Source organism: Furipterus horrens, unplaced genomic scaffold, assembly GCF_987537825.1.
Source record: "Furipterus horrens unplaced genomic scaffold, mFurHor1.1.pri manual_scaffold_12, whole genome shotgun sequence".
Classification (NCBI taxonomy): domain Eukaryota; kingdom Metazoa; phylum Chordata; class Mammalia; order Chiroptera; family Furipteridae; genus Furipterus; species Furipterus horrens.
The window spans coordinates 67,456,469-67,476,598 of record NW_028327182.1 but is presented as its reverse complement, the minus strand read 5'-3'; the positions used below and the strand labels follow the sequence as shown (position 1 = coordinate 67,476,598).

Sequence of the window (20,130 nt, the reverse complement as noted above, 5' to 3'; positions counted from 1 at the left end):
GATACTTGCAGAAAAATGAAACTAGACCACCTTCTCACACCACACACAAGAAGACACTTAAAATGGATTAAAGACTTAATGTTATACCTGAAACCATAAAAATCCTAGAAGAAAATATTGGCAGCAAAATCTCAGACACTTCTTGTAGCAATATTATAACAGATATACCTTCCTACACAGGGAAACAAAAGAAATATAAACAAATAGTACTATATCAAACTAAAATTTTTTTACACAGCAAAAGAAAACATCAACAAAATAAAAAGACAAAACATAGAATGGGAGAACATATTTGCCAATACATCTAATAAGGGGTTAATATCTCAAATTTATAAAGAACTTACAAATAACGCAATTAAAAACTGGGCAAAGGAACTGAATAGACAGTTCTCCAAAGAGGACATAAAGATGGCCAATACACATATGAAAAGATTCACAGGACTTCCAGCAAAGATGGAAGCATTAGTAGACAGGCTATATTTCCCTTCACAACTAAGAAGGAATACAACTACCTCAAAACTAGAGACAACCAGAAACTTCAGGAAATCGAGCTGCACAGAAGTCCAACAAAGAAAGATACAAAGAAGAAATACTCATCCAGACAGGTAGGAGGAGTGAAGCTAGGGTGGAGAGGACACAGTGTGGTGGTGGCAGCAGCAGCGGCAGTGGCAGGCCAGTGAAAAGTACAGTCAAACATTTTAAAAAGTTGAGAGGGACACCTGGGAGCGATCCTGGAACCAGACCAGACTGCACAGCTCACAGTTCCAGTGTGGAAGTAAATAAAGACTCATTACTTCTGACTGTGCAATGTGCAGTGAGGGTTGGGGCAGCATAAAAAACTATTGGTCTCTCAGAAGATTCTGTTTGTTTAGAGGGCCCCCATGGTCCTAGAACATCCGCAGCCCCACCAACTCTAGGAACCATGGCCAGGGCAAAAGCTAGAGAGGTGGCAGTCCCATATGGAAGTGGAAGAAGTGCCTGGAAAAGGGGCCAGTGTTAAGCAAGCACTATTGTTCCCTCTCAGACCCCTCCTCCACATGCAGTGCCACAACATGGTGAAATGGGTTGCCCTTTACTGACGAATACCTAAGGCCTTGCCCCTTACAATGTAACAGAGTGACAACTCTACCTAAAACACAGGCAAACACAGAAGGCTGTAAAGTTGAGGAGACAGAGAAGTATGGCCCAAAAGAGGGAATGAATCAAGGTTCCAATGGGAGAACTATACGATGAAGGTATAGCCAACCTAACAGACAAGGAGATAGTGAACCTAACAGATGCAGAATTCAAAACACTGGTGATAAAGATCCTCACTGACTTGACAGAAAAGATTAAGCATGGAAGAAATGAAGGCTATACTGAGTGAAAAAAAAAATCCACACAAAACTAGTAGTGAAGAAAAAAAACAGGGCTCAAATCAACAAATTGGAATATAAGGAAGAAATAAACAGTCAACCAGTACAGAAAGAGGAAACTAGAATTGAAAAAAAATGAGGAGAGGCTTAGGAACCTCTGGGTTATCTTTAAATGTACCAATATCTGTATCATAGGGGTGACAGAATGAGAAAAGGAAGAGCAAGAAATTGAAAAATTATGTGAAAAAATAATGAAGAAAAACCAGCCTGATTTGGGGAAGGAAATAGCATATAGGTCCAGGAAGCTCAGGAAGTCCCAAGCAAACTAGACCCAGGGAGGACCACACCAAGACACATCATAATTAAAATGTTAAAGATTAAGGATAAAGAGAAAATCTTAAAAGCAGCAAGACAGAAGGGAGTTACCTACAAAGGTTTACCTACAAGACTACCAGTTGATTTCTCAAAAGAAACTTCGCAGGCAAGAAGGGACTGGCAAATATTCAAAGTGGTGAAAAGCAACGGCCTACAACAAGATTACTCTATCCAGCAAAGCTATCATTTAGAATGAAAAGACAGTTAAAGTGCTTCCAAAACAAGGTGAAGCTAAAGGAGTTCGTCATCACCAAGCCATTATTATGTGAAATGTTAAAGGGACTTATTTTTTAAAAAGATCAAAATTATGAACATTGAAATGACAACAAACTCGCAACTATCAACAACAGAACCTAATATAATAAAAACAAAAACAAACTATGCAAACAATCAGAATATGAACAGAATCATAGGTATGAGGATCATTTGAAGGATTATCAGCTGGTAGAGGGAAGGGGGAGAAATGGAGAAATGGTTGCAGTGAATAAGAAGCATAATTTGTAGGTACACAATAGACAGGGGGAAGTTAAGAATAATATAGGAAAGAGTGAAGCCAATGAACTTATATGCACAACCCATGGATGTGAACTAAAGGGGATGTGGTTGCTGGAGGGAAGGGGGTACTGGGCAGAGGGGAGCAAAGAGGAAAGAAATTGGGACAACTGTAACAGCATAATCAATTAAATACTTTTTTTTTAAAAAAAGATGCTCAATGTCACTAACTGTCAGTGAAATGCAAATTAAAACCACAATGAGATATCACCTCACACCAGTCAGAATGGCCATCATTAATAAATAAACAAACAACAAATGCTGGCAAGGATGTGGAGAAAGGGGAATACTTTTGCACTGTTGGTGGGAATGCAGACTGTGCAGCCACTGTGGAAAGCAGTATGGCAAAACCTCAAAAACATTAAAAAATGGATCTGCCTTTTGCCCCAGCAATCCCACTTCTGGGAACATTAGTAAAAAAACCCAAAATAGTAATTTGAAATAACATAAGGACTCCTATGTTCATTGCAGCATTATTTACAATTGCCAAGAGATGGAAGCAGTCCAAGTGTCCATCAGTAGATGAATGGATAAAATAAGTTTGGGACATTTATACAATGGAATACTACTTGGCTGCAAATGAGAAGAAAAATTTATTATTTGCAACAGTATAGGTGGACCTGGAGAACATTATGCTAAGTGAAATAAAAATCAGAGAAAGACAAATACCATATGATTTCACTCATATGTGGATCTAATGAACAAACTGAACTAACAAGCAAAATGAGACAGACTCACAGATAGAGAGGAGGATGACAGCGAAGCATGGGGAGTGGAGGGGGTGGAGGGATTGAGCAAAAAGGAAAAGGGACTCAGACATGGAAAAACATATAATAAAAAAAAGAAAGGAAAAAAATACATCAAAATCAAAACACAGTGATATCTCTATGTAATGGAATTATTGTTGATTTGAAATTTACATTATATTTGTGGTGTCTTTCAAATTCCTACAATAAACATGTAATATTTATATTGAAAAATATTTTTCAAAATAAACAATGAGCAAAACTATGAAACAAGGTGAAAACACCTGACCATTTACTTAGGTCCATAGTAAGTTTCAAATCTTAAATTCAAAGATGAGGACTGAAACTTCAGATAAGTTAACAATTATCTATCTGGTGAGCCAAATGAAAGATTAAAAGATACAATTTTGTAAGCAAGCCTATTGAGTGTGTCTGAGAAAAAGCTGAGGAAAGAAATCATAGCTCTCACTTAGTAGAGTCCCATATGATCAGGGTAAATTCAATATAATTTCAAATAACTATATTTTTTACTAAATCACTTATTTCCCTAGTATAATGGTTTTGTGCTAAGCATACCAGGTACTTAGTAAATATTTACTGACTAAAGACCTTGCATGAGAGACCCAGTGCTCTGCTACCTTATTATTATTCATTTAAATTCTTCTCCAACACCAGCCTGTTTGCTCTGATTCTTATAAAGGCATATGTTGCTAATCTGAACACTACATATCTGCTCTGAAAAAATACAGCCTTTTCTAGATTCATTTGCCAACAAACTGAATATACAGGCAGTTGGTATTTTCTGTTCCTTAATACCTTGTGCTAATGGCCTTCACGTGCAATTTATCTCTAGTCTTATGGTACTAGTGCTTACTCTTTTTTTTCTTTAGTCTAGAATGTTCTATGAGAGTTTTAATGTCCCACACTGTAATATTTATATACAGAGGTGTGCAAAAATAGGTTTACAGTTGTGAGTATGAGAAAAACAGAGTTTATTCTTGCATTAATATTCATTACTGTATTATTTATTGGTAAACCTACTTTTCCCAACCCCGGTACATAAGGAGGAACTACAAAAAGTTTAATATACCTTTATATTTGAGCTATGAATGCAGTTCACAACTTTCTTTGAGTTTGCTTTCCCATGTTCAAATGACCAGCTGCTCCTGTAAATTATAGCTCTGCCACCGCCACAAGGATATTCTCAAAGAATTTTTCCCCTTGACTTTCATAGCAACGTAAGCCTCAGCCTTTCCTTATAAATATGGCTTCTCTTTTCCAATCTTTGTTGCAGCCTCCTGTGTTCTAACAATCTTTTAATTGATTTACTTGGCACCCTATTTCAAAAGTCCTTTTTTTTTTTCAGGCTTCACATTCTAATGTTTTGATCTGATTTACTTGAGGGCTTCTGTTACCATGTGTATGGAAATACAGCTTCTCTCTCTCTCTCGAGTTCCAGCCCCAGCTGCCTACTTCTCCAGGTGGAATTCTTCTTGGGATCTTGACCTTAATGTGTTTAAAAAAATGCATGGCCCTCTCACAAAAGATTTCTCCACTGGTGTTTTCTTTCTTGGTAAATTGCACCATCCCTCCCAATTTCCCAAAAACAGAAAGCTAGGAGTCGTTTTTAAATTCACTTCACTTTTTCATCTCCTTTACAGAAAACATCAACATTACTGTTAATTCCACCATCAGAATATATAATATATATCATCATTATATACTTCATTCCCATCACTGCCATGCTAAACCCACAGTCACTTGCCAGGGTTTAATATGTTTTCCCAAAGGCAACACCTGAGTTAGGTCTCTCTTCAACCTTACTCCACTGCTGCCCCCAGTGCCTTTTAGGTGAGGTGAGGCACTCTTTCCTTTGAACTTCCAGAGTACTGTCTACTTAACCCACTACACTGAAAGCTAAAATTTGATGTATGGTATAAATTGTGCTTTATGCTCATTTTTTACTTTCTACTTCATGGGAGTATTATTCTTTAAGACCAGAGACCCTGTTTCTCTTGCTCATGTATTTTCAGGAGTAAGCACAGCACCTGACACATAGACCTAATTATAATGGTAACTATGTAAGGAGATTGATGTGTTATTTAACCTAATTGCAGTAATCATTTCACAAGGAGGATATACTTAAATCATCATGTTATACATTTAAAAAATATATACAATTTTATTGGTTAATTATACCTCAATGAAACAAATGAATGAATAAAAAAGAACTAAAGAGCTCAACAGGGCTTAGGAACCAGAACAGCTTCCTTCAAAATATTACTTTCACTAGCCAAAAATATATATAATTTTGGGAAAATACTGGATATTTGCCCGATTTTCTTCTTTGATCAACTTGCCTCTATATCAAGCAAAATACATGAAGTAGAATAAACAATGCAATGTGCCCACTGACTTCATCACAAAGATGTATCAATGTATCAAAAGTGTTTTTTTCCAGGGCCATTTTGAGGGCCTTGAGTGGACAGAAACCTGATTGCCTGGATGGAAGAGTGACCAGGAGGTGATGTAATGATGTCAGCAAAAGCATACTGTTTTTCAGAGAAGCTTGACAATGAAAATAAGAAAGACAATAGGGTGACAGATTTTTAAAATTCATCATTTTTCTTATTTTTAATTAATGAATGATACCAGGATATAACTATAAATTTAAGAGTAAAGGCTAATAAAATTACTATGAACATAAGAGATGAACAAATGATGAAAGAGAAATACTTACAGAGCTGGTAATTAGTAGAATCTAAGAGAGGATGTGGGGGGATTTACCTTTCAAAGGAGAATGAACACCTCTTTGAGAATAAAACAAAGACTGAAGAAATAGAAAAACGTCAATAGTTTGTTAGTAGGAAGTTGAAGGCAGTAAGCCTGAAGACAGATTTTCTCAGTGAAGTTGAAGTCAGGTTCAGCTGTGGCGAAAGAGACTACTGTATGTGGTCATGTACATAAAAAGCTGGTAATGAGGTTTTAAGCTCAGTTCTTCTGCTATAGTTCTTATTGAAAAATCAGGTTTACTGTGAACCATTCAGATTTCTATCTCATTTTCTAGGGAGGTAGATAACATCCTGAAATATAGCATAGTACTCTATCTTCTAATATTTAACAAATCAAAGTGATGGAAAGGGTTATATATAACTAAACAACATACATTTTTTTTATAGTAGTATTTAATCCAGGAATAGTCTAAGCAACTGAGTGAAGTTTTGAAATGGTTTAATTTTTATCTATCAATTTAAGTCACCTACACAAACTAAGTAATATGTTTTTGAAATATAATTTCCTATTTCAGTTCTGACAAAATTGTTGGGCCACAGCAGTTGCCTGTAGGACCCATTTAAATTATCTAGTTCCATATTACCCATTAGACACAGTCTATGACACACTTCATTCAATAGGCAATGAAATTACTAACATCACATGTTCAAACACAAAAATGGCCAGAGATCAAGAAAATATTCACTGCAATTTCCAGCAACTATTCCATTGTTACTGATGTGAAACAATGATAAAGATATTACTGAACATCACTTAGTAAATGGCTACCCATTTGCTAATATTTCCTCCTAAACCTTCTAAATATAAGGAGTGAAAATATTTCAAAAGGCCTCCCTGTAATATTCCTTCCCTGGTCATTACTAATTTCTTGAAATGATATATAATAGTAAAATTGATTAAATAACTCCAGGATATGTATCAAATCATATCCACCCAAAATCTTCAATAGGAGAAACACAAGTAATAATTTTCTCAGTACAAATATCATACAGTGTTTTACTCTATTAAATATTTTTCATTCAAAATAATTAACACCAAAATAAATATTTGTTTCTTACGGTTGGAACTGCAATGACCTGTTAAAATGTGCAGCTTTGTCACAGCTTTAGAACTGCTACTAGAAAAAAGTAACTTGGCAACTGTGGCCACATTGCAAAATTAAATGTGAAAATTCAGATCTAGCATGCTACAGATATATGAAAACCTTTAAATCTAAAATCATATCAGAAAAGAAGTGAAAACTGAGCAGGGTTATACAGAAACCTATCCCTATATCACATTGTGTAGAATAGTAAAAAAGAATCTATTGTTCCTCTCTCAGCAAGCTGGTGATGGAGTAGATTCTGAATATATTTTAAAAGCATTTATTCAAGGCACAGATGAATTAAGAAACATGCTAGAAATATATATGTGAACATATTAAAATAAATATAATGTCAAGGTTTTCAAGACAATAGTACTTGACATGCTTTGAGTTAATTACTTTTCAGTCTTAATTATTTATTTTTGAATAATCAAAAAGCTTCTTAAAATCTGGGAACTAGAATATTATAGTAAATTATTTTATTAAAAAATCTAGAAAATAATTTGTTATAAAGCATTAAAGCTTGAATATGACACAAATTAGAAAATATTTTTAAAATTGGATAGTGCAGATTGAAAAAAAATAAATATAGAGATGGCAGCATAGGTAAACATGGCTTACCTACTCGCACAACTACATCAAAATTACAACTAAACTATAGAACAACCATCACTCAGAAACATCATAAATTGAGTTGAATGGAAGTCTGACAACTAATGAATTAAAGAAATTACAATCATCCAGATGTATAAGAGGAGCAGAGATACAAAACGGGCTCATCCCACATCCATGTGTGGTGGATAAAAAATTAGTAGGGATATCTTGGGAGTGAGGAGTCCCAGCCAAGGGCCTCCAGCCCAGGGTTCCAGTGCTAGGAAAATAAGTCCCCATAACTTCTGGCTGAAAAAACCAGCAGGGATTCAGTAGGTGGAAGAAACTTCTGGGGTACCAAGCAGTTCCTCTTAAAGAGCCCACACAAACTCACCTGCTCAGGCTCATTCCCTCTGAGCTTCAGCACTGGGGTAGCAGCTTGAAAGGTATCAGTGGCATACAGGAAGGAACTGAACTGTCTTGCATCAAGAGGAGAGCTGGAGGACAGCTTTCTCCCAGGCAGAATGGAGAGCAGAGGCCATTGTACCTTTTCTGAACCTTCCCCCCATAGAGCACCAGAACCAGCAGGTGGGTGCCATATCTGAGACTTAATCAACCTTGCTGACACTATTTGCCCCACCCTGGAGTTCCCCTGAGACTACCAACTTACAGGCCTACTCAAGCTGTTAACAGTAACTTTTCCATATGAATAGCTGGTCTTGGCTCATGCTTCACAACTTCCTAAATCCGCTCAAGCAAGCCACAGCTGGCCTCAGTAAGCCCCCAGCCCCCATAACTCTTGATAAGTAGCCCCAGACCAGGCACAAGCAGCAGCAAATAGCATATGTTGGCTTCACCTGAGAACATCCAAGCCCAGCACAAGTAGTAGCCATCTCAGATATAGCTCATGCATGGTGGCCCCAAGCAGAACACAGGTTGGGGCTGACCTTGGTGCACACCATGTGGGAAACCCCAGGGCCTGTGAACTCCATGGAGAGCTACAGACCACATCAGAGCACCACCACCCTACACCTACACAGCTGATCCACCACAGAGGGAAGAGGTTGTTTGTTAGTGATCACAACCAGTCCTTGCTGATTGGTCTGAGTAAATCTGTTCCATTGACCTGACAACAGCAGTCAAGGCTCAACTACAAGAGGAGGGTGTACTCAGCCCACAAAAAGAGCACACCTTAAGTATCCAGCTTGGGTGATGGGGGGGCTGTGCCACTGGACCCTACAACAGGGCACCTACTACATTAGATCATGCTACCAAGACAGGGAGTCATAGCAGTTTTACCTAATGCATAGAAACAAACACAGGGAGGCTGCCAAAATGAGGAGACAAAGAAACGTGGTCCATATGAAGGAACAGATCAAAACTTCAGGAAAAGAACTAAAAATATGGAGATAAGCAATTTATCAGATGCAGAGTTCAAAACACTGGTGATAAGGATGCTCAAGGAACTTATTGAGGACCTCAACAGCACACACACACACACACACAATCCAGTCAGAAACAAAGGATACACTAACTGAAACAAAGAACAATTTACAGGGAATGAAGCAGATTATCAAATCACTGATTTCAAAGATAAGGAAACAAAAAACAAACAATCAGAACAACAAGAAGAAAAAAGAATTTTAAAAAATGAGGACAGTGCAAACCGCCCCTGTGACAACTTCAAGCATTCCAACATTTGCAACATAGAGGTCCCAGAAGGAGAAGAGAAACAGCAACAAGTTGAAAATCTATTTGAAAAAATAAAAATGAAAGAAAACTTCCCTACTTTGGTAAAGGAAATAGATATACAAGTCCAGGAAGCATAGAGAGTCCCAAACAAGATGAATGTAAAGATACCCACACAAAGACACTTCAAAATTAAAATGCCAAAGGTTAAAGATAAAAATATTAAAAACAGCAAGAGAAAAGCAGTTAGTTACCTACAGGGGCATCCCCATAAGACTGTTAGCTGATTTCTCAAAAGAAACTATGCAGGCTAGAAGGAATTGACAACAAATGCTCAAAGTCATGAAAAGCAGGGACCTATAGCCAAGATTGCTCTGCCTAGCAAAGATATCATTTAGATTCAAAGGGCAGATATACAGCTCCCCAGGCAAGAAAAAAGCTGAAGGAGTTCATCATCACCAAACCATTATTATATGCAAAATGCTGAAGGAACTTATTTAAGAAAAGGAAGAAGTTCAAAACTATGAACAGTAAAATGGCAATAAATACATATCTATCAACATTTGAATTTAAAAAACAAACTAAGCAAACAAGAAGAACAGAGACAGAATCACGGATATGGCAAGCATTTTGATGATTGCCAAATGGGAGGGAATTGTGAGAGAATGGGTGAAGAGATGAGGGGATTAAGAAGTACAAATAGGCAGTTACAGAATAGTCATAGGATGTAAAATACAGTATAGAAAATGAAGTAGCCAAAGACCTTATATACATGGCCCATGGTCGTGAACAATGGTGTGTGGATTGTCCAAGAGAGTGGGAGGGTGCTGCGTGGAAGGTGAAAAAGGGGAAAATGTTGGGACAACTGTTATACCATAATCAATAAAATATAATTAAAAATGTATATATATATATATATATATATATGAGATGTTCAAATAAACAATAAAATAAGTGAAAGAAAATTCTGATTTAACATTGTATAATTATAATTCATAATGTATACTTACATATTAAATATAAAATTATAATGCATTAAAATATTTTATTGAGAGCCAAAACATTTAGATTTAAAATTTTACTCTACTACATAACCTCTCTGGTATTAAACTTCTTTATATAAAAGTAAGAATTTATATATTAAGTGTATTGCTTACATCATGGAAATGCTTTACATTTGTAAAATTTCTAGGAAACTGCAACACCTTATTCAATTATATGATGGAAATTGTAAAAATAATAATGAGACTTTGTCTAAATTTTGAAAACATATTATAGAAATGCATCATTTTTTGGCTCACCCCAATTCCTTAAACATACAGAATTTAGATGATTTTTATTCATATTTAAAATTCTAAAAAGTGTCAATTGTTTTGCTTAGTAATATATATAATTGATACTTATTATTCCCAGATTCAACATCTGGGAACCTGCCTACTTCCCAAAATCATTACTCATGGTATTTTCATGATCATTCATGCACCTGCACAGAGTGGTGAAAATTTTTAGTCATCTCATGTGCAGGTTTGCAAGCTAAGGCCCAACAAGGCAATACCACCTTCTCATTTCTGCTCTCAGTGTAAACAAAGGTCTTTATTGCAGTCAATTTAGTCCTACATTTGTTCTGCATCTTTGAGCTTTTTGCTGGTGACTTCACTGTTCAAAATGGTTCCTAAGCATTATGCTAAGTTGCTTCTTAATAACCTAAGTGTAAGATGGCTGTGATAAACATTAATAGAAAGTATGTGTGTTTGATAAACTTTGTTCAAGCATTAGTTATAGTGTTATTGCTCATGAATTTAATGTTTACGAATCAACAATATATTAAATAAGGTGCCTTTAAACAGAAATACACATAAGACAAGGTTTGTACAGATCTGTTGAAGAATGTGTTGTGACCAGAGGCTTGCAGGAACCCTATATATTATTTCCTCTAGGAGCAATAATTCAGAATTTACTAATTCAGTGTTTCTGGTGACTTTATAGAATATAGGGTGCTGCAAAAGTAAGTTTACAGTTGTGAATACACAAAATACAGAGTTTATTCTTATATAATTGTTTATTAATTATTGTATTATTTTTCATATGTACAACTATAAACCTACTTTTGCCCACTCTGTAAAACTAAAAAAAATAATGACAATCAACTCTATATAATATTTCTTAATTTTCCTCAATTCTAAATAATTGAGTTAGAAAGCTGTGTTAAGGGAAATACGTGATATTTAAATAAAATCATAATCTTATTGATCCACTTTGAGACTTTTAGTGCTCTATGAATTCCATGAGCAATATGGCAGCAGATCAAATTGTTTGGAGGTTCAAGTTCTGAAGCTGGCTTCTATGGGATCAAATCTTGCCTCTCCTATTATCTGGCTTTCAGTCTGTATACACACACACACCCACACACACACACACACACACACACATACACGATGGAAACATTCATACTCATCTCGACAAAAACTCACAATAAATAATTATCTTGCAATTTAATGAAATTTTTACAGATAATGATTTCCTGAAGTACTTGAAAAACGTGATTAAAATATATTTGTCATTCATTTTTAGACCAAACCTCATGCCTCTCATTCTAACATTCTTTTGCACTTTAGCAAGCCCAAATTTCAATTCTCCAGTTCTCAGACCAAAACAGATAGAAGTCAGCCTTGGCTCCTGTTATAACTCTTAAATCCTAAATCCAATCCCACACCAAATAGTGAAAACTTAATCTTTAAGATGTCCAGACATCAGCCACTTCTCACCACCTCACCCACCTAGTCTGGATAGTGGCAATAGCTTCCTATAAGTGTTCCAAATACTTCTTCCCTTCTCTCAGTCTGTATTCAACAGAGCAGCCAGGATTATCTTTTCAAATGTAGGTCATATCATGTCGCTTCTACACTCAAAACCCTCCAATGGTTCCTTTAATCACCAGCAGTAAAAGTAGATCTAACATCCTTGCAACAGGTTCAAGTAGCTCCAGTGCATCTCTGACTTCATGACTTGCCCTGCCCTCATCAACTCCACTTCAGCTGCATGGGTCTCCTGCTTTTCCTTAAGCACAAGATGCTAGAATTCAGTTTTGTACTTGCCTTTCCCTCTGACCAGTACAGTTGCTCCACATTTCCACAAGGCTCATGGCTCAGATGTCACCTTCTCCATCAGGCTGTTCCTTAATACTCTCTATTTCATTCTTTCTGTCTCCTCCAACAATTCTTTTTAGTTGACATACTATATATTTCATTCATTTATGTTTTTTCTTTCTGCTTCTCCCCAGTAGAACATAAGCTCCAAGAGGCAGTTATTTCTGTTTCCTTTGTTCCCTGCTGACCCCCTTAGTATAGAATAGAAGGCATTCAAATATTTATTGAATAAGTGCATGTGCACAGTCTCTCTTACTCATCAGTGAGCTTTGGAAAATGAAAAGAATATTGAGCATCAAAGACTAAATGCACAATGACATTTAAGAAAAATAAATCTCAACTTTGAGGTTTTTTGTAAGAACATATTTCTATATTAATTACAATTTTTATGACAATGTATTTCAACAAAATTTATTTGAAAGTACGTTATTATTTCTGTGGATGTATGGTGGGCTGGCTAAAACATAGTGGTAATGAGGCTACTGAGACTCTTTTAATCCATTAATCAAATTTCTTGGTGGTACACCTCCAGTGCATGCTTGTTTGTTTTTGCTATCGCTCTATAATATCAAATGTCTTTTTTGTTCACTGTGTAGCACCTAGAACATAGTAGTCAATCAATATTTGCTGAATGAATAAACTATAATTTACTTAAGAGAAGAAATTATGATGTTAAAAATAATTGGTGATCAATAAATATTAGTTATATAAATGAAAATAGTGGTCAGCATATGAAGTTCATGAATAACAGTAACTAGCAAATATATAACTTTGCATATTAGGTTGGATTATTTCCAGATGTGATAAATGGTATAGCAGAACCATAAAAATGTGAATAGTTTGACAATTATAGATTTAAATCCTTGTTTATATGTGAAATGAAACCAGTTTCTTCATGGTAAAGAAGAGAAACACCATCAGACACTGAGACCATTTGTGTGCTGAAGCAAGCACTTCTAAATATAAGGTCAAAGTGAGTAAAATTAGAAATTCTAGAATGCATAAAAAGATGAATATGGCTATGAGACAGTTTTTAGTAGATATGAGTTAATAATGAAAAAATTAAATTCAAGTTGACTGCAAAAAATTGGCCTGCCATTCTTTCACACATTAGTTCATTTTTGTATTGAACAAGTATACATTGAGTGTATATAAAGTGCTGACACTGTTTCTCAACAAAAGTGTTAATGTTTTATGAGGATCAATATTAGGGTCTGAGCTATAATTGAAAGCAACAATAATTCCAATAATTTTTATATTAAAAATTTCATTTTTACACAAATAAATGTAGGCACTTCTTGACTAGATGTAAACAAAAGAACAACATTCAGTACAAGCCAGCCTTGGCTGGTGTGGATCAGTGGATTGAGTGCCCGTCTGTGAACCAAAGGGTCACTGGTTCAATTCCCAGTCAGGGCACATGACTGAGTTGTGGGTCAGGTCTCCAGTTGGGGGCAGATGAGAGGCAACCACACATTGATGTTTCTCTCCATTTCCCCCTCCCATCTACTCTTTCCAAAAATAAATAAATAACATCTTTTTAAAAATACAAGCCATATCTCCTTATTACTGTATACTGGTTGACTAAAAAGTAAGAGAATTAATTGAAAAAATACAATTTCCAAACCCTTTCAGTTAGGACTGACTTGTAAAGTATTAAGGTATATAATAACCAAGAAAGAGCAAAGGGAGTAGAGCCTGGCATACGTACACGATTTGTTTTATAAATTATGTAACCCACAGTCTTAGTCTCTAATTACCTTGTAATTGCAGGTGAATATGTCATGACATAGACATACAAATTTTTTTCTACCAAAGTATTACATATTGTGAAGTATTACTAGGTAAATATGTAGCCATTTTATGCCATAAATTTTTCAAATAGTTATAAAATTAATGCCTTTACTCACTAATACAAGGAGCAGGACAATATCAGGATTATCACATGCACAGGCAATGTGCATTGGGGTCCAAAAGTCTTCATCCTGGTGGTTGACATTGACCCCTTTGTCAATAAGGATCTCTGCAATGAAGGCATTATCATACCGAGCACACTAAAAAAAGAAAGAAACAAAAGAAAATATAATACAATATTTTAACAAACTATGATAAACTTTATTCCAAATTTCCAGGTATATAAAACTTCAACGCCAATTTTGGAAGTTTAGAGGTGGATCTATCCTGGGAAAAAATGTATTCATATTTTCCAACTAATCTACAAGAAAAGGGCATGTAAGACTTATGGGAAAATTGAGTCCATTAACAGTGCAAAGAAAATGAGAAAGAAGAGTCAGATATTATTTAAAAAAAAGTTTTTTTCACTACTTGGGTCCTCTTCATTTATAAATAGTATTATTAGAAAATCTTGGGCCATTTATCAGAATTATCTTTCTAAAATTCAGATTTAATCACATAATATTTCTACTTTAAAACATGTATAGTTTCTCAATGCCAACAGAATAAAGTTTTACCATTTTATTTCATCCAAGACAGATAAGACTCTCCACAGTCTTTCCATCTTCATCTATCAACATTCCTATATACAGCCTTTACACTAGTTACATAAGACAACTAGGCATTATATAACATACCATCTTATAAAAGTTAACTGTTGTATATAAAGAAACTTCTAATATGTTTTAACAATTGCATAATATTGTATTGTATAGATATACATAATATACTAAATCAAAACCTTCAGGAACTTATTTTGTTCTTATTTTTATTTACTATTTATAGTAAGACTCATGTTAATATTACATGTATAAATCACAGATGGCTTCATGAATGCATGATCCATGGAGTTGTGCTTAGATGCATCCTGCACTTGGTTTAATGCCCTACTCTTACCATCTTGAATATTTAATAACTTTTGTAGAGTCCCACATATTTATTTTGCACCTGGTCCTGAAAATTATTCATCACTTGTATTGAAGATAAGATTTTTTTCATATTCGTGGCCCTGGCAAGGTACATCACTTGGTTAGAGTGTCATCCCAATATGCCAAGGTTACAGGCCTGGTCCCCAGTCAGGGCACAAACAGGAATCAACTAATGAATCATAAATAAGTGGAACAAGAAATTGATCTCTCTCTTTCTTTCTCTCTCTCTCTCTCATGAATAAAAAATTCAAAAAGACTTTTTCACATATTAACATATTAGTAAAATTAGTTTACAAAAGACCTATTAATAGGTCAAATAATTATCAGTAAAATTTCTGGGTTGTAAGATAACACATTTTTATAGAATTTGGATGTATGAAACAGATTCCCTCTGCAAAATGTGTATAAATCATGCTACCACCAGAAGTACTGTCATACCAATGTATCTATTCACTGAACAGTAAAATTAAAATTAATTCATTGGAGGACTTCCAGTTTTAAGTAACAGGGACTATATTTACCTTCCTACCTCAATCTACTAAATAAAAACAGACAAACTATGGCCACTGACAGCTGGGAAATAAACAAGGCAGCCCTACTGTTGCTTCAACTTACAGCCTTGATGGAATTCTCAAGCTACAGGAGAATGAGGAGAATCCCAATTGACCAGGATCAGTCATGAGGAAACAAATGAAGATCCAGAGATACCAAGATGCACAGAGAGATCATTTTAAAGATCTTCAGAAGCCCCCTTCAATTACTCAGTCAAGTCATGGTCAGTACATACATTCTAGGAAACTACTCAAGGTTTGAGAAAGAACCCCCTGAAAAGAAGGACTCAGAGCTTGTAAGTTGCCAGAAGTACTGCCTGTTTCCACCAGCCAGACTGTAAACCTCATAATTTATGAGGCATTGGGTAGAGTATCAGATGTGTCTTGCATCCGGGTGGGAAAATATTATCTGTAAACTAAATACTGCTCTGTTCCCACCTAAAAAATATTAAATTTAAGGTCTGAAAGGATTATACTGTTCCCAAATAACTTAACTGTCCCAAAAACAAAACTCAAGATTATTAACAGAAAACAAAGATATTCAGTACCCAACAAGTCAGAATTGATCATGACTTGCATCCAAGAAAAAAAAGACCATATGCACACCAAAAAAGCAAGAAAATAGAAAACACAATGAGAAAAAAAATTATCAATGGAAACCAACTTAAAAGTCATGTCTATTAGAATTAGCAAATCTGAGTGTTAAAACTATTATTATAGCTATAACTATATGGTAAGTAGACACATGGAAGACATTAAAAAGGCTCAAATTTTACTTCTAGAGATGAGAAATATAACTGAAATAAAAAATATACTACTAGATAAATTTAATAACAGACTAGATATTGCTAAGACAAGATTAGTGAACTTTGAGACAGTAATATTAATTATGCATAATGAAATGCAGGGAGAAAAATGAATTTAAATAAATGAACAGAGAGCTCATCAGTGCTATGAGAAAACTTCAAACAAACTGCCACTGCACAGATTAATAACATGGAAATGGGAACTACAGAGATACATTTATGTTTTATTATTATTTAATTGTCTTAAAAATTAGGAATTAGAAGACAACCCAATTTTTAAAAATTAGGCAAAAGATTTAAACTGATACTTTACCAAAAAATGTAGGAATTGTGGTTCACAATCATAATTTATAGTAATTGAAGAATATTCATATCTTTCTCCATTACCTGATAGTTTCAAGAAGATATACTACTATGTAAAATGCAAAATTATGGTGTAAATTCCATATGGAGGAAGATATGAGCATGCATTAGCATTGAGATGCATGAAAGCACAGAGGCAATGTCAAACATATGAACTTTGAGAGATTAGTTTTAGTTTTGAACTAGGATGTTTAGCTATCAGATGTTCCACATTATGGGTACAATTACTGATAAGGTGAGGACCAGAGTAAGAAAGCTCAATAAACTGTTTTGGAATTTGGGGCCTGGATCCAATTTTTTCTAGGAAATTCATACGAAAGTTAATCTCTATTCTACTCATTATCTTTTTGATAGATCACTGCATAATCAATAAAAATGTGACCTTCCCCTTTTGTGTTTGTCAAGTAATCCTCAGCCTGCACTGCAGGAATCCACATTTACAATTCAAAGATATCCACAGTTTGGCTTTTCAGTGTCTTTTGCCAAAAAAGAGTTAATTAGCGTTGAAAGCAATATCAGCCCCTCTCCAGTAATGTCATTTTCAGATTCACATTTCAGAGGATTATGCATAATAATTTGACAGCAATAAATACCCCCTAATCACACTTGTCTGAAAGATTATGATGGTTGAACATTCCTGTTACAATATTCTTACAATATTATTTTTACATAGTAAACCTAATTCTCCCTAAAAAGAATTTTCTTCAAGCTAACATATCTTCATCCCAATTTAGGTTGTTTCTTTATCACTTCGACCAATTTCTGGCAACACATTATAGCATCAACTAAGTGGCTAAACAGCCCCTCTGTCACCTTCAACAGAGCTCTGACACTACTAGTTATCTCTACCTGCAGCCTGGACTCATATCTCCCAGCTCCTCCTGTCACTATCTTCCACCTCTCAAAGTGCCAAGCAGGACTAGCTACGTAATTTGCAGGACCTAGTAAAAAATGAAAATGGGGGGCCCCTTATGCAAAAGTTATTAAGCATTTCAAATTGGTGACAGCAGAACATAAAACCAAGCATAAACACTTCAAAACACAAAGCCCTTTGTGACCACATGGTCCACCTGTCCAGGAAGCCAGCACTGAACTGACAGCCTCTTAATCAATATGCCTCCCAGGTTCCCTCAAATCAACACAGGAGTCTTTCTCTCATTTGCATCATCTTTTTGCTTCCCTTTTGCCCCTTTATTTGCCTTTCTGCTCCCTGTTGCACTGTCCTGTATGGATGTCCCCTCTTTCACATCCTCCAAGAAATTCCCCAGGATCAGCCACTGAACAAGGTGTATTTTCCTCTGCTATAATTAATTTTCTTGCTGATATTTACCCTTGTAGCTTTTGCTCTTTCTCTTCTGGAAAAGCAGAGGAGGGAGGAGTCATATGGTCAATGCCCAGATGCTCTGGTGTGGGTGAGCAAGGCAAAGTGTGGACAACTTCCACATTGTGACTATTTTTGTTAACACCTACACTGTAGGTGTTATAGTAATCTTTATTTAGACATTTTCTATAAAGTCCTAGTATTCTGCCTCTTTTTAAAATATAATATTTACTTCTCAATTTTAAAGATATTAAGCTGTTGAACTGCCTCTACCATAGTTAAGTTGCAAATTACTCTGCTTCTTATAGCCTGAGACTTTAGAGAAATATAGAGTGAAGCCCAGGGTCAGTCAGACTGTAAAGAGCACCATATTTTCTTTTAAGAGTAGAAAAGTGATGAAAACATTTAGAATCTAAGCTTCCAATACAAAGAGTCCTACCGATTTTTGTATTAATTTTTATTATATGGAAACACACATGCTTATTATTTTAAATGTTCAAGCATTATATAAGCTAAAAGTGTAAAAATGAAAGACCTTGTTGCCTTCCCCCAACCAGAGTCACTGTTAAAAATTTTTTGTCTAGTCTTTAGGATTTTCTTTGATGACGAAAAAGACTCTATCTCTCTCTATCTCTCTCACCTCTCCATATGTATGTATATATGGAGAAAGTCCAGTCATTGTCAATATAATGATCTCATCATACTATGCACACTAATCCCTAACCTGCTTTTGATATTGTATTTACCAATACGTTTTGGGCATATTTGCATATCTATCATAGCTCAGTATTTTTTTTTAATTTAAGTATAATTGGGATACAATATTGATCAGTTTCAGTTGTACAATACAGTGATTTGATATTTATATACCTTACAATGTGATTACCACAATAAGTCTACTAACCATCTGTCACTGTACAAAGTTATAACAATATTATTGTCATATTCCCTATGCTGTACTCTACATCCCTGAAACTTACTTATTTTATAACTGGAGTGTGCCCCACTTTAGCATTTATTCGTTTATTACCTATATCTATGGGGTCTGTTTCAGTTTTGTTGTTTATTTGTTTCATTTTTTGCAGTTTCCACACATAAGAGAAATCATATAGTATTTGTCTTTCTCTGTCTATTTTACCTAGAATAATACCTTTTGGGTCCATCCATGTTGTTGCAATTGGCAAAATTTCATTCTTTTTCATAGTTGAGTAATATTCCACTGTATAGATACCAGATATTCTTTATCCATTCACTTATTGATGGACACCTAGATTGTCCTGGCTATTGTAAATAATGCTGTAATGAACATATGGTTGCATATATCTTTTAAAATAAGCATTTTTGCTTTCTTCAGATAAATACTCTGAAGTGCAATTGTTAACTTGTGTGGCAGTTCTAATTTTAATCTTTTGAGGGATCTCCAAACTGTTTTCCATAGTGGTTGCATCAATTTACAATCTCACCAACAGTGCATTGGAGCTTCCTTTTCTCCACATCCTTGCCAACACTTTTTTATTTGTGGACTCTTTTATGATAGCTATTCTGACAGGTGTGAGGTTGTAACTCACTGTGGTTCAATTTGCAATTCCCTGATGATTAGTGATGTTGAGTATCTTTTCACGTCTACTGTCTGTATGTATGTCTTTGAAGAAATGTCTGTTTAGATCCTCTGCATATTTTAATGTATTTCTGATATTGATTTTTATGAGTTCCTTATATATGTATATAATTTTATATAAAGTCCTTATCAGATATATCTTGTGCAAATAACTTCTCCCATTCAGTAGGCTGTCTTTACATTTTGTTGATTTTTTTTAACTGTGCAGAAACTATTTAGTTTGACGTAGTCACAGTTATTAATTTTTGCTTTTGTTGC

General features: G+C 35.0%; 1 protein-coding gene across 1 annotated transcript in view; it reads right to left on the bottom strand.

Annotated features, from left to right (window-relative positions):
• MYO16 (myosin XVI) overlaps positions 1-20,130 on the bottom strand; it is a 654,868-nt gene that overhangs the window by 492,450 nt on the left and 142,288 nt on the right. Inside the window, exon 5 of the mRNA XM_090257968.1 lies at positions 14,242-14,385. Within this exon, the coding sequence (XP_090114094.1) occupies positions 14,242-14,385 (144 nt within the window). The remainder of the gene's footprint in view (positions 1-14,241; positions 14,386-20,130) is intronic.